The sequence below is a fragment of the Phascolarctos cinereus genome, unplaced genomic scaffold (genome assembly GCF_003287225.1).
Source record: "Phascolarctos cinereus isolate Bilbo 61053 unplaced genomic scaffold, phaCin_HiC Scaffold_726;HRSCAF=1367, whole genome shotgun sequence".
NCBI lineage: Eukaryota > Metazoa > Chordata > Mammalia > Diprotodontia > Phascolarctidae > Phascolarctos > Phascolarctos cinereus.
Genome location: NW_027556098.1, coordinates 336,939,292 through 336,958,567, shown reverse-complemented (window position 1 = coordinate 336,958,567; position 19,276 = coordinate 336,939,292). Strand labels below are relative to the sequence as shown.

The window sequence follows — 19,276 nt, the reverse complement described above, 5'->3', positions numbered from 1 at the left end:
GAACCATCACTGAGCAGAGGTCAAAGCCATGGTACTCCCAAGGAAGGGCAGGTCCTGGCTGATACCTGGTGACAGATATGATGACGATTGGCAAGTCAGCTGGAGACTATCTTCTTTGTGGATCTGATCTGATGTTCCTGGTATGTTACTCCAACTCAAAATCACCCTTTACTTTGGGAGACCCACTGTGAACCACAGAGATTGACAAAATTGTCAAGATAAGAAGCACTTTCTGAAAGGCGGAAACGAAATTTGGGATTTCTGGTCTTTGTTCTCTCCCATATTACCTCCATTAAGCTTTTCCAATGCTAGCTAACCAGATTTCTCACACCCCTTAGACGAAGGCTGTACATCAGCAGCCCTAAAGCCTTTAAGTGGTCCTTTAGAAAACATTTAAGACCTTGCCTTGCCAAGACTGGGGCATAGGAGGACAGTATCTCCAGGCTTGCTAGTTTTTTTTTTTAAAGGTATTGACCTCAAGGCCAACCGAGAAGCAGGGAAGTCGCACTGAACTGAATCAGTACTGTTTCCTCATTGATTCTTCTTTCCATGTTATATGACTAAATAAGCTTCCTTTTTAAAATATTTGATAGTTTACAAATATCTCATTTTTTTCTAATCCCAAACTTAAACCACCATACTAGTCTGAGTCAGGTCTGACTTACAACAGGGAGGTTTTCTAAGTAGGCCAGTTTGGTTGGAATGTAGAGTGCCAGGAGAATAACATGAACTACCTCAGAAAGTTAGGCTGCAGCCAGGTCACACCTTGGAGGTCTCCAAGCCTGGAGGAAAGCTTTTGTTAAAGGATGGAGAAGAAGAGGTTGTGTCCTATATGAGACCAAATAACTTAAGCTAATTTAAACTAATAAATATGTCTGTTCATACTAACTTTATTATAAATCTAATATTGGGTGAGAAAGATGGAATTGTTTGCTACAGTGTTTTATGATTAGGACAACACTAAACACAAGATTTCACATAAAATACTTCACATTTCTTTATTTTCCATTCAACTGGGATTATTCCACAATACTTTCACTTACAAATTTTGAATTCTGCTTTCTAAGTGCAACGATATTTTGCAAGAATCAAGGAACTTGAAATAAAATTACATTGGAGAAGGCAGCATTGTAAAATCACATAATATTGAGTGACAGGGACCTCAGAGGGCCTCTAGTCCAGTTCCCTCACTTCACAGATGAAGAAACTGAGAACCAGGGAAGTCAAGTGACTCTCTCCAAGGTTCAACACAGGGGACTAAGGTTTGCCACTGGGCTTCCTGTTTGTATTTCATCTCCTTTTGGAATGCCGTCTCCTTACTAGCTTTGTGGAGGTGTGTTTCATGTCAGAGTTCAGAGGACCACAGACTTAGAGCTGCAAGGGACTTCAGAAAGCATCTAGTCCAATCCCCTCCTTTTACAGATGAATAAACTAAGGCCCAGAGGAGGTGACATGACATGGCTAGGGTCAGATATATAGTAACAGCTAGGATTTGAAGTGAGTTCCACTGATTGCAAATTTAACACTTTTCCCCCTGCACCACAGCTAAGTTTTGCTTACTTTTTTTGCCTTCTTATATTTTCAATTATCGTGATTTTACTTAATTACCAAAAATGGAAATTGATATGAAAATAAATCTACTTAAAAAAAACACTAAAGATAATAAACAGGCATTAATAGTTTTTCATGAACTACTGATATACTATTAGGCATATTCAGTGATCGATTCTATTCCAATAAAAACCTAACACTTTAGTACCATAATTTATTTCAACCAAATACTATGGTTATCCACAATGACTAAATGCACATTTTATGAGAAACTGTCACAGCAAAACAGATGTACTGGCCGGGCCCGTCTGTCCATCATTGTAATTTGTTTGTCTTTGCAGAGCACCAAGGCTTCACGGAACAAACATTGAAAAACACATGATCAAGGGAAAGTGACATGTTGGAGGGGATGTGAAAAATCAAGACACTAATTCATTGTTGGTGGAACTATGAACTGATGGAACCATTTAAGGAAAACAATCTGGAATTATGCCCAAAGAGTTATTAAACTGCCTATAACCTCAAATCCATCAATACCACTAGTAGGTCTATTTCCAAAGATGATTAGGGAAAAAGGAAAAGGACTTATATGCTCTAAAATATTTATAGTAGCTTTCTTTGGTGGCAAAGAACTAGAAATTTTGGGGATGCCAGTCAACTGGGGAATGGCTGAATAAATTGTAGTAGATGATCATGATGGAATACTACTGTGCTATAAGAAATGATGAATTTGATGATCTTAGAAAAACGTGGCTAGGCTTGCATGAAATAATGAAGAAAGAAATGAGCAGAACCAAGAGAACACTGCATACAGTAACAGCAACATTGTTTTAAGCACAACTTTGAGCAACTAAGTCATTTTGACTTAGAAATTAACTACAAAGGACGTATGAAAGAAGATGCTATTTCTATCCAGAGAAAGAACTGATAAATAGAAGTATATACGCACACAGACACACATTTGTATCTAATGGTTACCTTCTCTAGGTTGGAAGGGAGAGGAAAGAAAAAAAGAAATTTATATAATAATTGTATTCTATATTTAAAAAGAATAGCAAATTGTATACAATAGACTTGCAGTTTCATGTGCAATCACGTTTTGTCATGTTATGTTTTATTCCATAAGTTAAAAATAAAATAAAAATGAAAAAAAAAAAAGAAAAACACAAGCTCACTGGTTTTTTGCTAGTTCATCCCTAGTTTAAGACTAAAATCCCATTTGAGAAATAAAGTCCCTTTTTGTCTGTGCCTCAGGCCCCTGTCTCATGGAGGAACTGCTACCCTTACAATCACAAAATCTCGACTTGCTGGCATTTTAAAACTGCAGAAGCAGTCTCCTGAGACAGGAGGGACTGTTTTCCATGAATAAGATCACAAGACCATAGATGGAGCTGAAATGGACCATAAAGTTATCTAATCCAATCCTCTTATTTTAGAGATTGTGACCTGGGTTCAAATGCAGTCTCCGTTAACAAACGCTTCCTGGCTGTGGACCCTCTCATAGCTTTGGCAACTTTCTAAAACTACAGTAACAGAGAAGGTGCTGACCTGCCTTGTTGAGGGGTAGGGTGTGGGAGGGTTACCTCATGGGAGTTCCAGTCTCACTTCCAGTCTGTTATATACTATGTTGTATACTCTGAGGTGGCAAACAGCCCCTAACTTGAAAATGGCTGAGCCCAAGTCTTCCCCCCTCTGAAGCCAACTCTCTACTTTTACGTAGCCTCACTTAATTTGCTACCAGAATACATAAGCTACTAATCTTCTGTTGGAAGCTTCACTGTTTTCTAGAACACTTGAGGTTTTCTGGTATACTCTATAACTTTCCTTGCTGAAATGAACTGATTGATGTGCAGGTGCTCTATTGATGACTTCCTCTGTAGCCCACTAGATGATTCAATTCTTCCTTAAAAGGATTGTAGCCTTGCTCCTTTAAACATCGCAAAGCCCAGAAAAGTTGATCTAGTGGAGGGAAATCTTCCCATGGAACCCATTCCCAACCTGGAAAACAGAAAATAAATAAAAAATAAAATTAGGTGGGAGGGAAAAGATGTTTATGGTGGTAAGTTTACATGTTTTTGGAAGGAAAATTCAAAAATGCCTAAATAAAATGAAATGGTGATACCATAATTTCACTTAAAGGAATAAAGATGATTTCTGATTTACATGAATATCTTAAGGAAATAATTTTTAAAGCAAACTGGTTCAATATGTGATTTATTTAGTTAACTTTACTGGGGCCATCTTATTGTAAAAAATAAAATATGACTAAATACATTTAATATTTTACAGTATCAATTCAAATAATGGCAAAGCAAAATTCCAGAAAGTTTTTTTTGGAATTATAGGTCTTTATTTTCATTAAAATCTCAGTTTCTGGGGCAGCTAGGTGGTGCAGTGGATAGAGCTTCTGCCCTGGATTCAGGAGGACCTGAGTTCAAATCCGGCCTCAGACACATGACACTTATTAGCTGTGTGACCCTGGGCAAGTCACTTAACCCCACTGCCTAGCCAAAAAAAAAAAATTTGGGGAAATACAAGAAATTATGACGATATGATAATAAAGGAGCTGTCTAAAGAGACCAATTATCAGATTGTTTAAAAGACTTTAACAGAAGATAGATATAAGAGTAAGTAAATGAGGATGAATACAAAAAGATAGCATAACTCACTAAGAATTCTATTGAGAGCCAAAATCTAGAATGTGCTAAAGCTGGTGATGAATGCTAAGCACAGCAAAGCTTTTTTTGTGTCCCTACTCCCACGCCCACTCGCCCCAGCTCTGCTGGAGGCAATGTAGAAGATCAAATAGGAGGAGGAATGCTGCTTAGGATAAATGACAGAATGATAACTGAGGATGCTGAGAAGACCGAGCTACTGAAGTCTCAGTTACTCCTGTCTTCTTTCCAGAGGACAGAATACAAAAGGGTAGAAATCAGTGTCAAGGCAAGATAGGGAAGAGAATTATTAACTTAGCTGACCTCAATGAGTTCAAGTCACCAGGTCCAGATAAACTGCATGCCAAAGGACTGAGAGAACTGGCGCCTGTCGAGCTGCTGCTGACAATCCCTGGAAGATCTTAGAGAATGAAAGAGGTTCCAAAGAACCAAAGAAAGGACTAACAACTGTCTCAACTTTCAAAAAAGACAATGAAATCTGCAAACTCGAAGCTGATGAGCTTGTCTCCTCTTCCCGGCAAAATTTTAGGACACATTCATAACGAAGTAATGATTGCTAAAAACTGTCATGTCTTCATCAAGAAATGGGTCTTGCCTGCCAGGATAATGAGACTAGTAGAATCCAGGAGAATCCACAGACATAGTATACTTAGTTCCAAGAAAATATGTAATAATCTCTCATGCTATGTTTATGCTGAAGATGGGAGGATGAGGGCTAAATGATAGTACACTTAGAACATACAGAACACAGACAGTACATTTAGGTAGCATTTAGAACTAATGAATTGACCAGTCTTGAGAGTAGTCATTAATTGGGTCAATAACAACATGGAAGAAGATCTCTTGGGGAGAGAATGGGGGATCTGTCCTTGGTCCCAAACGGTTCCATATTTTTTTTAATGATTTAGATTAAAACATATATACTACATTAACCAAACTGCAGATTACACAAAGCTTGCAAGGATATCTACTATAAATGACAGAGAAAGGCTCCAAGATGATGTCAACAGACAAGAACAATGCACTGAATTGAATAAAATGAATTTCATAGGAAAAACATAGTTATGTACTTGTATTCTAAAAATCAATTTCACAAATAAAGGACAAGGAAGGTTTTGCTCAATCCAATTCCTATGAGAAAGGCTTGGAGAAGCAGGGTTTGGGGAAAGGAAGATAGTAGCCTGTAAACCTCAAGAAGTGTCATTAACCTGAAATGGCAGCCAAAAAGACTAATGCTACACTAGGCCTCATTAAAAGGGGCAGAGCCTCCAAATGAGGTAGAAGATAGTCGTGCTGTCTCTGACCTGGTTAAACCACATCTGGAGATTTGTATTCGGTTCTGGGCATCACATTTTCAGAAACAGAGAAGCTAAAAGGTTTCCAGGAAAAGGCAATTAGGCTGGTGAGTAGATTAAAGAATGTGCCCAGCTAAAGACTGGAGATGTTTGAACTGGAGGAGAGAATTTTAAAGGGGGCAATCAGAGCTGTCCAAGTATTTGAAGGGCTGTCAAATAGAAAATATGGGTAGTTTTGTTTTGGGACTACCTTAGGAGACTGTGAGTTCCTCCTTACTCAAAGTCTTTAAGCAGAGGCTGAAAAAACCACTTGTTGGGAATATTGTAGGAAGGATTCTTGGTTACCTATGCACTGAGCAGATGGCTTGAATTCCCTTCTAGTTTTCAGATTCTATGAATTCTATTAACTGAGGGGAGGTGATTGCTTAAAACTAACCCCATTTTTAGCTGATTCTGAGACCCAGGGCTAGCTAATATAATTTTCCTTCTTTTTCATATTTCCCTCCTTGACTTTTTTTTTCTTTTTGGGAGACAGAAGATTAGAAGATGGAGGTTAAAAGGCAGGATAACAATGTCTAGAATAATAAGTTAAATGTCTTACTAGTATCTATACCATACTGACAATCCCTAGCCTGCCTGCCTGAAGATGACACATTAGCTTCTGAATGATCTAGAGTTCTTGTTAGTTTACCCACTGATATCCCAGAGGGTGAGGAAGCTTTGTTTCTGAAGACTTTTGTTCCTCCCTTCCAAAATTAGAAAAAAACTTCGGTTTTGAAGATTATTTTGTGAGTGATACAACTATGAAAGATACCATGTATGTTTCATATTCCTACATGGCCTTCATGCCTACAAGTTATTTCTTAAAAACATGCAACAGGAAGATTTTTATGTAAAACTATCATATCAGCTTATTTCAATTACACATGGTAAGGATAAGCACTATAGTATAACTGTCAAATGCAAGAGCAAATAGCATTTCTGCCTCCAGATGGCACTGCCATTTTCACAAAAGAGAAGATTCAAGATATCCTCTGCTCATCTGACAGGCAGTCAGAGGGATTTATTAAGCTCTGTGTGCCAAGAACTACGCTAATACTAGAGATACAAAGAAATGCAAAAACACCATGCCACCTTCAAGATGCATATATTCAAATGGAGGAGACAGCTTGTAAATAACAAAGTCTATAGCACAGATAGATTAGGAAAGTCCTTCTGCAGAAGGTGGGTTTTGAGCTGAGCCCTGAAGGAAGCCAGGGAAACTAAAAAGGCAGAGGTGAGGGGACATTCTAAAACATGGGACAAAGGCACCGAAATGGCAGATGGACTGTTGTGCTTGAGACACTGAGGTAGGCCAGGGAAGTTAGATTATATGTGTGGAAGGGATTCAGGTGAAAGAAGGCTGGAAACGTAGGAAGGGGTCAGGTTGTGAAGGACTTTAAATGAGAAACAGAGGACCTTATGTTACCTAACAGTAACAGAGAACTACTGGAAGTTCATGAAGTAAAGGCTGTGCCATGGTGAGATGTTCCATTTAGAAAAATCACCCTGGCAGCTGAGTGGAGAATAAATGGGAGTGGGGAGGGGCTTGAGGCAGGGAGACCAGTTAGAAGGCTCTGATGGTGGTCTAAGCTGGCTAAGCTGTTAAGTGAAGGCCTATTCCATAGCATCCATTTATTCCCATAGACATTAGAAACAAGGAGCTCATTACCCTGTTAATTCTAAGAATGAGGTTTATGTTTCTAGAGTCGGAAGGAATTTGGAACTTGACTCTTCTTGCCACATGATTTCAAGATCCACAAAGGGATTATAAATATATAATTACAAATTAAATTATAGATAAAGTATACAACTTTATCAAAAGGTAATAAATTTGAATATACTTGAATTGAATTCAAATTATTCAACTATGATTTAGCAGCATTAACATTTTCATACTTTAAATAAATCATAATTTAATTCTGCTTAAGCTAATGCTTGTGTTAATGCCTGTCTGTTAAGCATCTGTACAGAAAAGTCTTCCTTCCTTAAAGAGTTCAGGACATGTCACTGTTCATTTTAGGAGAAGGCAGATGAAACATGACCCCTACTTGTTGCTCTGACTATGGCTCCTTCAGAACAATAAAGTGCTAAATGAGTAGAAGCTCTCTTGATAAGTACTGCTATACTTATTTGATTTTGGGATTTAAATGAATGGCTTTGACTAATGTGAAAATATGTTTAATATGAATGTATATGTAGAGCCTATGTCAGACTGCACGCTGTCTTGGGTAAGGAGGAGGGGAAAGAGGGGGAGAAAATTTAGAACTCAAAATCTTATAGAAATAAATGTTCAAAATGAAAAATAAATACAGATAAATGAATGAATGAATAAGCAAATTAATTAATTGAAAAAGAAATGACTGGCTTACAGTCATGGCAGTGTCTAAAACAGTGGCAAAAGCCAACAAGATAAGTAAGTAATCTAATGAGTAAGACTATACTCTACCCACAATTTCATATTCTTCCCCCAAAGAATAAAGATCACTGCAAATCCAACTTACCTTCATTTTTTTCAGGTTCTGTGTTCTTTGGCTCTGAATCATAAGCCATGTCCACTTCTCCTTTCATCAATATAGTGACATAATGGTAATTATCCTTCTCACTGACAGAATTGACAACAGAAGCAAAGCGAACATTTTTCAGGTGAAGAGCGGCTTCTTCCAAGGTTTCCCTCTCAGCACACTCTTCCCAGCTTTCACTGGAAAGACAATAGAAGTATACTATAGTGTTCACCTTGATTTATAAAACTTTTAATAAATAAAAACTTCAGAGTACAGCAAGAATCATTATAATTGGTTCAAAAACCTCAAAATGATACATTCAGAAGGAAACCCACCATGCTCCTGCCATTCTAGAGTGTAATAAAACAAAGAAAAGCAGGATTTGGAAGTCAAAAAATCAGGGTTCAAAAGCTGGGCTTGACACTTACTAGCTGTATTTATCTTGGGCAAATTATTATCCCTCTCTTTTTCTTCAGTTTTCCCATGTGTAAACTACTGCCCTACCATCCACCCCATCTCTACCTACTTTGGCTATTTGGGCATTACTATCCATCCTGTAGCTGAACTCTCTTTTATGTGATATCTCATCCAATTAGTGTGAACGTCTTGAAAGCAGGAATGATCTTTTTTTTCTCTACCTGTAACTCTAGCACTTAATATAATGCTTAGCATATAAAAAGCACTTAATAAATGATTTTTCACTTAATTCATTCCATTCAATTGGTCTCCCTGCCTCAAGTCTCCCTCCATTCCCAATCCATCCTCCACAAAGCTACCCAAAGTGACTCTCATAAAGTCACACCCCCTACTCAGTAAACCCCAATGACTACCAATTACTTCTAGAATTAAATATAAACTCCTCAGTTTTCCCCTTCCTACCTTTCTCCCCTTTACACACCCTACAATCCAGGCAAACTGGCTTTCCTCCTTTGTCAGACATATGGCCCTTCACCTCTTGTCATACCTGGCCACCAGCTCCCACCCATGCCTGAAATGTACCCTCTCACCCTTTTAGAATACTTATCTTTTTTCAAGATTCAGCTCAAATGCCACATACTTCATGAAGCCTTTTCTCATCTCCCTGCCCCTGTCAGCTGCTAGTGAAAATTACCTTGTATTTTGTGTATACCTCTCTATATAAATATTGTCTTACCTAACTAGACTATATACTCCTTTAGAGAAGGGTCTTTTTCACTTCTGTCCTTGTATCTGGAGTGATTAGCACACGATAGGCACTAAATAAAAGCATGCTGATCTACAGGTATATTTACTCATACTTCATTTTGTTCCTATAGCTATTTTTAAAATGCTCTTTGTTGTGCTAAGAGTTTACTATGAAGTAAACCAAATACATTATTAATCTGATGAGGCAAGTAGTAATCACTAAAGGACATTAGCTGATTAATGGCCATTATGCCAGTATACACACACATACATATATATGTATGTGTATATATGCATATATACATACACACAAGTATATAGGTATATACACACACAAACACCTGTATATGTGTATATACACACATATACATACACATATATATCTTGAATTCTGAGGACAATTCATCTGTATTTCTAGTCTCTAACAGTTAAGGAAGGTATTGCTTCTGGTAAAAAGGTCTATATTAATATATCTTCACTATTAATGTTATACATCTTTAGAGCTCATCTAATTAACTTCTAGATTCAATCTCTGGGGAGGAAGTGATAAATTATTACAGCTTTCCATATTAAAGTAAATAGCTGAATTTTTTTTAAAAAATCAATTTTAAAAAATCATCAATCTTATGATATCCACTGAAGTCAACACCCAGAAACAATTTATTCAGCAAGTCACCTTCACCTTTCTAATCTTACAACTGTCTACCACACAGTTAAAGTTAATGATTCCTGGGGCAACCCAATTAAGTCTACAGAGATTAGGCTTAATTCTTTTTTAAGTGTGATTAAATAATTTTAGTTCATCAGTCAGAGATAAACAGACCTGGAAGGAAAGTGAAATTTCATCTAGGCCAAACCTTTCATTTTATAGATTAAAAAGCTATAGCCCAAAGTTCAGTATTCAATCAATCAACATTTATTAAGTACCTACTATGTGTCAGGTTCAGTGCTAAGTGCTGGGGATACAAAGAGGCAAAAGACAGCTCCTGCCCTCAAGGAAGGACTCTAAAGGGAGCCAACATACAAACAAATAGATACAAAGCAAGCCATATACAGGATAAATAGGTGATAATTAGCAGAGAGTAGGCACTGGAATTTAGAGGGGTTGGGGAAGGCTTCTTGTAGTAGGTGGGATTTTAATTGGGACTTAAAGGAAGCCATCCAGGTCAGTAATCAGAATTCCTGGAGGAATCAGAATTCAGAATCAGAATCTGGGAGGAAGAACATTCTAGATACATGAGATATCTAGACAAAATGCCTGGAGCTGAGAGATGGAGTGCTTTTTTGTGGAACAGCCAGAAGGCCAGTGTCACTGGATCACAGGGTATGTGGAGGAGGAAGGTGTAAGAAGACTGGAAAGGCAGGAAGGGGGGCTAAGTTATGAAGGTATTTAACTTCCTAGTTTGGATTCAGAAGGCAGAGCTAGGAGCAATTACTAGAAGATACAGAGAGGCAAATTTAGGCTTAACTAAAGGAAAAACCTCTTCCCAATGACAGTTGTCCCAAAGTGGAATGGGCTGCCTCTGGAGGTAGTGGTTCCTGTCTGACCACTGGAGGTCTTCAAGCAAAAGCTAGTTGACCACTTGTAACCTGAAGACCCCAGGCCTTGCCATCTCCTTGGCCCTTTATGCTCTTGAGGCTTCCAGGCCCTTCTATCTACCCTGCAACTGTCCTTTTTCATGTTATCTCCTTCAATTAGAGTGTGAACTCCTTGACAGCAGGGACTGTCTCAATCTATTTCTACCTCCAAAAGTTAGCACACTGCTTAGCATATAGTAAGAGCTTAACAAAGGCTCTTTTCATTCATTCATCCTGTTCTGCAAAATGGATGGAAAGCCTGGTAAGAAAAGCTTCAAAGGTCAAAGATTAACTTTCCCAAAGGAAAGTACATTCAGACATCTTCCTCATGAGTTGGCTACCTTCTGTGCCTTCCAGCAGGAAAAGTTTAAAATCCTTTGTTAGGCATTCAAGGCTCTCTACAATCTTAACCCTCCTTCCCCATGTTTATCTTGTAGTATTCTCTTCTGGAGTGGTACTAGTAATTGGCTAAAGTGACTGCTGTCCTACATACCTGCCCCACACCTTCTTCCTTCTGCTCCCCTACCTATACCTCAAATGTTCTTCAGACGTCTTCAGATCATGAAGGATCATTACGTGGGTCATAGTTCTTGCAGCTTTCAAAGTTGTTTCTCAGTTGCTGCCATTGTATAAATTGTGTCCCTGGTTCTGCTCATGTCATTCTTGAAAGTTCTTCCTTTGCTCCTACCTCTGAGCCTCTCAAACACTTGGCTCCCATCTGGATTCATTCATCTGGCAACATTTAAGAACAGGGATGGGCTATTTGTATCTCTAGAGCTTGGCACACTGCTTCCAACATAGGGCTGAAATGCTTTATTCCGTCCATTTCATTCAACATTGAGAAGCAGGTTTATTTGAATAGAGTAACACACCTAACAGTAGGTGCCTCAGTGGATAGAACACTGAGCCCAGAGTTGGAAAGACTTGAGTTCAAATCGGGCCTCAGACGCTTTCTAGCTGTGAGACCCTGGGCAAGTCACTTAACCTGTTTGGCTTAATCTATCGGAAATGGAAATGGCATCATAAAGAGTCCAACACGACTGCACAACAAGATGAGAGGCACTCCGCTAAGCCTTCTAAAATCATTAATAATACTCACAGAGCACTCAATATTGTGCTTATCACTTTACAATTAAGAATAATAGCTAACATATGGTGCTTAGTACGTGCCAGGCAATTAATAATAATAATGATGATAACAGCTCACATTTATATAGCTTGTACCATACTCTCGACTGGCGGCGCAGTAGATGGAGTGTCGGGACTAGAATCAGAAAAACCTGGGTTCATCAGACCTCAGACCTGAGCTGTGTGACCCCAGGCAAGTAACTTAACCTTGCTTGCCTCAGTTTCCTCATGTGTAAAATGAGCTTAAGAAGGAAATGGCAAACCACTCCAATATCTCTGCCAGAAAACCTCAAATAGGGTCACGAAGAGCTAGGACACGACTAAAACGACCGAACAAAATACGATAAATTATTCTAGCCCAGTGGAAATTTGCAGTGGGAATTCGAGTAATGCGACCAAGTTGGGGAGAATACCTCTTTATATTAATTGAGATCCAGCAGTGGTTAGCGAATTAAAACCCAACTCCCTTGAACTTGAAAGTTCCCCCAACAGCTATCAGCCTAACCCCGCCCAGCCCCTCCTCCTCCGGAACGCGAGGCGCTGACGTCAGAATGACGCCAGAAGCAGCGCGCCGGAAGGAACTCACCCGAATTCCAAGTGACCCCCGGGAAGCTGGAAAGTGCCGGCTCCAACGGACCCTTTCCTTTTCCCCAGCAGAACGCATTGAGGGTGCCTGGAGCTCGTAATCACCACCCCGACGCCAACCCCCGGCCGTCCCCGCAGCCGGCCTGACTCCTTGCTGGTGGCCGGATCCATGCCTACGGCGCCGCTGGAGGCAGCACTTCCGGAAGTGACGTTTCTAAGGCTCGCCAATCGCCTTACCTGGTGACTCGCGCGGACGTCGTGCCCTCGGCTGGCGCGCCTGTAGGTCCCGGATCTCGCAGCCTGCTGTTGCCGCCCTCGCCGGAGGTGGGTCAAGTTTGTGGTCTGAGGAGGGGTATTGACTTCAGAGGACTTGTGGCGGCCTTTCCTTGTAGCTTTGTGCTTCCCTCGCTCATCCTTGGGTGTGGACCTTGAGTTCTAGGAGTGCTTCAGTTCCTTAAAGATGAGGAAACTGAGGCCTAGAGACATTAAGTGACTTTTCCAAGGTCATACAGCCAGTTAATGCTAGAACAGGCGTTAAGGTCTATCCTGAACTTCAAATTATTCTGTCATTATCCCCCAAATATCCTGTCTCTCCACCCCGACCTTCCCTATCACTGTAAAGGACCGCACCATCCTCCTCAGGCGTACAATGCAGGAGTCATCCTGGATTTCTCATTATCTCTCTTCCTCCTCTCCCCCATATCCATGCTGTTGGCAAGGCCTGTAAGTTTCACCTTTGCAACATCTCTCCAGTATACATACACCTCCTTGTCTCTGACACTGCCACCGTTCTAGTGCTGGCCCTCATCATGTCACAACTGGACTGTTGCAGTATCCTGCTGGTGGGTCATCCTGCCTCAGGTCTCTCCCCATTCCAAATCCATTCTCCAGATCCCAAAGTGATTTTCCTGAAACCCAGCTCCAGTCATGTCATCCCATTCATATTTAACTCCAGTGGCTTCCTGTTGCCTCTAGGAGCAAATAGAAAATTCTGTGTTTGGCAAGTCCTTCATAACCTAGCCCCTCCTACCTTTCCAGTCTTCATGCTGTGGCCTTTTTGGTGTTCCACAAACAAAAGTCTTGGCCCTGACGATTTTCTCTAGCTGCTGTTCCTCCATACCTGGGCTAACCATTCTCTGATCTGCCTACTGACCTCCCTAGCTTCCTTTAGTCCCAGCTGAAATAACTTCTTTTACTAGAAGTCTTCATCAACCTCTCTTAATTCTAGTGCCTTCCCTCTTAATTATGACCTATTTATCCTGTATATGGCTTGCTTAGTATATATTTGTTTGCAAGTTGTCTTCTCTATTAGATTGTAAGTTCCTTGAGGCCAGACTCTGTTTTGCCTCTTTTTGACTCCCCAGTGCTTAGCACCTGGTACTTAGTAATTGCTTCATAAATGTTTAATGACTGATTGATTAATAGACACTGTTCATTCTGTTGGAGGCAGAGTAGAAAGAATAGAAAAAAGAAAGTTGAGGGGAATTCTCCTAAACTTGATAGTGCATAATTATGTTACTACTCAGCTCATAGAATTACAATAATGACTAATGTTTATTTAGAGCTTTAAGATTTGCAAAGCCCTTTATGCCTAATTTGTTCCTCACCACAACCCCATAAAATAGGTGTCTTTATCTCTTATCTTTTATCTTATCTCTTACAGAGGAGGAAGCTGGTCTAATCTCATTTTAAGAGACTTAGGGAACTGAGACCCTGAGAGCCAAAATAACTTGCCCAGGATCATAGCAAGCAATCAGTCAATGGACCGGGCCTGGTGGTCTCCTGATGCTGTTGGAGCTAAGGAGGTAAAGGCGGATTGAATCTCCAGTGGTGCCAGAACTCCAAGGATTTCTTGGCACCTTTTGCTGTGAGCAGAAGGTGGCCCCAGCCTATGACTCACACCCCAACCAGTAATCCACCAGGAAACCCAGTCCTACCTGAGCATCTTGCTATCTGCTTCCCTTTTCTCCACCTTGAATAGCACCCTCCAGACTCAAAAGATTGTGTCTCAGGTCACTGAGGGAGTTGATCTACTTAGTTTTGGAATTCTGCTCTGGGACATTGCTGTCTAGATAAGTGAGGAGAAATGAGTGGTGGATTAGCACCAAGTAAAAGCACTGTATATGTATCCAACTTGCCTTTTTCTCTAACAAACAATGACTTATACAGGATATTTTCAAAATATGGAAAAGTTGTAAAGGTTACTATTATGAAAGACAAAGATACCAGGAAGAGTAAAGGTGTTGCATTCATTTTGTTTTTGGATAAAGAATCAGCACAAAACTGTTCGAGGGCACTAAACAAGAAGCAGTTATTTGGGAGAGTGATAAAAGCAAGCATTGCTATTGACAATGGAAGAGCTGCTGAGTTCATCCGAAGGCGCAACTACTTTGATAAATCTAGGTGTTATGAATGTGGAGAAACAGGTCACCTAAGTTATGCTTGTCCTAAAAATGTGCTTGGAGAACGTGAACCACCAAAAAAGAAAGAAAAGAAAAAAAGAAAGAAAATTATTGAACTGGAAGAAGAAATTGAAGAAGTGGAAGAAAGTGAGGATGAAGGAGAAGACCCTGCTCTTGATAGCCTCAGCCAAGCCATAGCTTTCCAGCAAGCCAAAATTGAAGAAGACCAACAAAGGTGGAAGCCCAGTGCAGGGGAACCCTCAACATCAGATGATTCGAGACGCCCAAGGATAAAGAAAAGTGCATATTTCAGTGATGAGGAAGAACTTAGTGATTGAAATTGATTTATTATGTACATATCACCAAAATATAAAAATATTAAAGCAGACCAAAAAAATCAGTCAATAAACATTTTAAAAGCACCTACTATTTGTTTAAGACACAAAGAACATTGGGCCTGGAGTTGGGAAGACCTTAGTTAAAATCTGGCCTCAGACACATTTGAACTGTGTGACCCTGGGCAAGCCCCTTAACCTCTATTTGCCTTAATCTACTGGAGAAGGAAGTGGCATCAGGAAGAATCAGACCTGACTGAACAACAACAGGCACTGTGCTAAGCCTTTTAAAATCATTAACAATGATATTTGTATAGCGTAGGCAAAATACTGGCCCTGTCTTCAAGGAGCTTATAATCTAGTGGGGGAGACAACATGCAAACAATTACATAACAACAAGCTATATCCAGTATAAATAGGAAAGAATCAACAGAAGCAAAGTGCTGGAATTAGGAGGGATCTGGAAATGTTCTCTGTAGAAGGTCAGGTATTTATCTGAGATTTGAAGGAAACAGGGAAGGTGTAGAGGAAAAGAGAGAGCATTCCTATTGTGAATCTTGCCTCAGTGATAATGATAATAGACCTGGGAGGAAAGGTAGAGTCACTCAGCTTTTGTTTTTTTCTCTTGGGGAATGAGCTTTGAACCTGAAAGGTTAGAACAAATATAGCTTATCATTATTCAATTGCCTAGGTGAGTAGGGAAATAGTAATAAGGCTTCAAACTGTCTTTGATGAGTTCGTGTTACCAGTCACAGATGAAATACATCCCAAGATAATTAAAGACCCTGCTGATGTTGATGCAGTTTGAGAGGTTCAAGGACTCTTAAGGACTGAGGTACAGGAACAGGGTTGTCTTTAATGGATTCACAGACTCAAGCATTCTTTAAGTCAAGTTGGCAAAGGCTTATTATAACACCAATATGGTGCACAGAGCTCCCTAGGGAACTTGCAGTGGTGGACAGAGCTCCTTAAGGTATTCTGCAACCTAACAGGAATGATGCTAAAGCTTATATAGGAAAAGTAGTAGATTATATAGTAGGAAAGTAGTGCTAAGTGTGCTGATTAGGTGATAACCTACAACATTAGTCACAGGCATTATTTACTACTGGAAACAGTGGGAGGAAGGTTCCTAAGGGGTGTATTTTTGGTCTGTTACATCTGTAACAAGATAGCTTTGGGAGTTGATGTCTATAACTTGACCTCTGGATAGTCTACAATAACTGTGGGAATCAGTGCATGATAGTGTTGTTGATACAAGATAGTCTCATTCATATGAGGGCAGTTCTACAGAGGTCAGCTTGTTCTTATAACAGGGAGAGAGAGTGGGATAGTTTGCCTCACGGGGCCCACTCCTGAGTTATTGTCAGAGATACGGTCTTTGGGCAGGGGAGAAGACTGTCAAGGATAGTGTTTTGAGGCTAAGGAGAAAATATGATCTTGGAATTGGGGTCTGAGTACAGGTGCTCAAGAACCCCGTCAGTGTGAATGCCAAAACACTTTAGATTATATTAAAAAGGTTACAAAAGGGGCCCTAGGACTGAAGGGCAGATACTTTCCTGTTTTCCAAAAGTAGAAACAGTATACTTTGAACTATAGGCCAAGTTTTACTAGGTTATCAACCATATTCTTCCCCCTAACTGTGGATGTATCTCAAGGGTCTTTCCTGTGCACTCTTTTCTCTAAACATTCTCTATTATAGTGACCTTACACAATGTCTAGTACATAGTAGAATACTTAATAAATGCTAGAATTGACATTAAAAAGATCTCAACAAGCTGGATTGATGGGCCAAATCTAATAATTTAAGAGGCTTAACTAGTAAGGGCTACACTTTGGGTTAAAATAATCAATTCTACAAGTATAGGATGTGGGAGATGGGGCTATACAACAGTTCATGTGAAAAAGATCTTGATGGAGTATATGTTAGGGGCAGGACTTGAACCCATCTTCCTGACTCAGGCCTCTTTCTTATCCACTATTGCCTCACTGCTTTTTGGTGAGGCAGTTGGGGTTAAGTAACTTGCCTAGGGTCACACAGCTAGTAAGTGTCAAGTGTCTGAGGTTGGATTTGAACTCAGGTCCTCCTGACTCCAAGGCCAGAGCTCTATCCATTGTGCCACCTAACTGCCCTGACCTCACTGCTTTTCTTGTATATATAGTAAGAGTTTAAAAATGTTTTTGAATTAAATTGTTGGTTTCCCCTCCAAAAAAAAAAGTTTTTCCTAGGGTTTAGTGAGTCAGAACTTATTATAGGCTTTATTCTTAGAAGCATTGTCTCCAGAGCAAGTAAAGTGATAGTTCTACTCTACTGTGTTCCATCCTGGTTGAACCACATTGAAGTATTGTTTGGTTCTGTGTGCCACATTTTAGTAAGGATGTTGACAAGCTGGAGTGTATGCAGAGAAGGGTCATTAAGACAGCTAGAGTGTTTGGGAAAAATCTAGGGAAGAAATGATAACTTTTTTTTTTGGAGGGCAGTCAAGATAAAGAAGAATTGTACTTGTTTTACTTACCTCCAGAGGGTAGGGCTAGGACCAGTGAATGAGTGGAAGGTCTGAAGAAACAGATCTTGGCTTTACCTAAGGAGAGCCTTCCTAAGAATCAGAATTATCTATAAAGAGAATGGGGTTGCTCCAGAAGATAGTGGGATCCTGACCCACTAGGAGGGGTGGAGGGCTGGATGACCACTTTGCAGGGGTAATATAAAGGCAGTTCCTGATCAAATATATGATCTCTAGTGTAATTCAATAAATATGCAATTAAATTCAAAAAAACATTTCAACTATAACGTTCTCAGATTTCTTGATGACTTACTGAATTTGGGGGGGGGCCTGTTGGGGAGGACTAGAGTAGATGACAGCTATATCGAAATGCCTGGAGAATGATGGTAACCTCAGGTATTCTTTTAGATTTGGTCTTAAAAAGGAAAAAAAGAGGTGGTTCTACAAAATCAACAGACATCTGTGTCTTACAATAGATGTATTGGCATACATCATGTCATATTTCCCTACTTCAGTGAATGGAGGGAGATAAAATTTCTTAACTCTTCTCTGGAGTCAAGCTTGGTATTTATAATTACTGTGTTCAGTTTTATTTTATTGTTCCTTTTTTAATTGTTATAATCTGTGAACCCCAAGCCCCATGAACCTCATGAACCCCAATTTGAAACAGAGCCTGCTCTAAGAAAGAGACAAATGAAATTGGGGTACATGTGTCTATGGTTTAGTTTCTCTCAAGCTGGCTTGACATACATTGCATGGGAATTCAGTCCAAAACTGGGCTCGGGGCCAGTTCACTGACTCAGGTTGGGATTTTGAGGTACATGTTTATATGCCCTTCAAAGAGTAGGTGTTCCCAAGGGGTGCCAGTCAACTGTGATTGGTTGACACTAGGAGATGGCTCATATTAAAATAATGTCCACAGGGGGCAATATTGCCAGCCATCAAAGAAAATACCACAGCCATTCTTGGGAGTCTGTCTCCACCCAAACCTGAGTAGGATAAAATCAATTCAGGCCTGGGGAAAGGGGGAGCTCTGAGTCTCCAAGACACAGATTACCGAGAGAAATTATTATTATTATTATTATTATTATTATTGTTATTTTTGTGAGGCAGTGGGGTTAAATGACTTGCCCAAGGTCATACAGCTAGTGAGTGTTATGTGTCTGAGGCCAGATTTGAACTCAAGTCCTCCTGACTTCAGGGCTGGTGCTCTATTCACTGTGCCACCTAGCTGCCCTAAGAAATTATTTGTGTTTTGGGTTTTTTTTAGGCAATTGGGGTTAAGTGACTTGCCCAGGGTCACACAGCTAGTAAGTGTCAAGTGTTTGGTCTGAGGCCGGATTTGAACTCAGGTCCTCCTGACTTCAGGGCTGGTGCTGTATCTACTGCGCCACATAGCTGCCCCCCTAAGAAATTATTTTTAAAAAATCATTGGTATGTTGCTTTCTTGGTTCTACTTCATTGTGTATCAGTTCATACAAATCTCGAGCTAATCTAGATTCTTCTTGCTTGTCATTTC

The 19,276-nt window shown here is 40.0% G+C and overlaps 2 protein-coding genes across 2 annotated transcripts; one reads left to right on the top strand and one right to left on the bottom strand.

Moving 5' to 3' along the window:
- Positions 1 to 972: 972 nt before the first annotated feature.
- Positions 973 to 12,711, bottom strand: NUDT15 (nudix hydrolase 15). Its single transcript, XM_020993650.2, has 3 exons — positions 12,521 to 12,711; positions 8,065 to 8,261; positions 973 to 3,549 (listed from the first exon to the last, which is right to left on the bottom strand). The coding sequence occupies exons 1-3, from the start codon at positions 12,688 to 12,690 to the stop codon at positions 3,410 to 3,412; spliced, it is 507 nt and encodes a 168-aa protein (XP_020849309.1). The 5' UTR covers positions 12,691 to 12,711; the 3' UTR covers positions 973 to 3,409.
- LOC110213350 (zinc finger CCHC-type and RNA-binding motif-containing protein 1) lies at positions 12,649 to 18,044 on the top strand. The gene is made up of 2 exons (XM_020993649.2): positions 12,649 to 12,843; positions 14,183 to 18,044. Exon 2 carries the CDS (start codon positions 14,606 to 14,608, stop codon positions 15,257 to 15,259), a length of 654 nt encoding a protein of 217 aa, XP_020849308.1. The 5' UTR covers positions 12,649 to 12,843; positions 14,183 to 14,605; the 3' UTR covers positions 15,260 to 18,044.
- Positions 18,045 to 19,276: the final 1,232 nt, after the last annotated feature.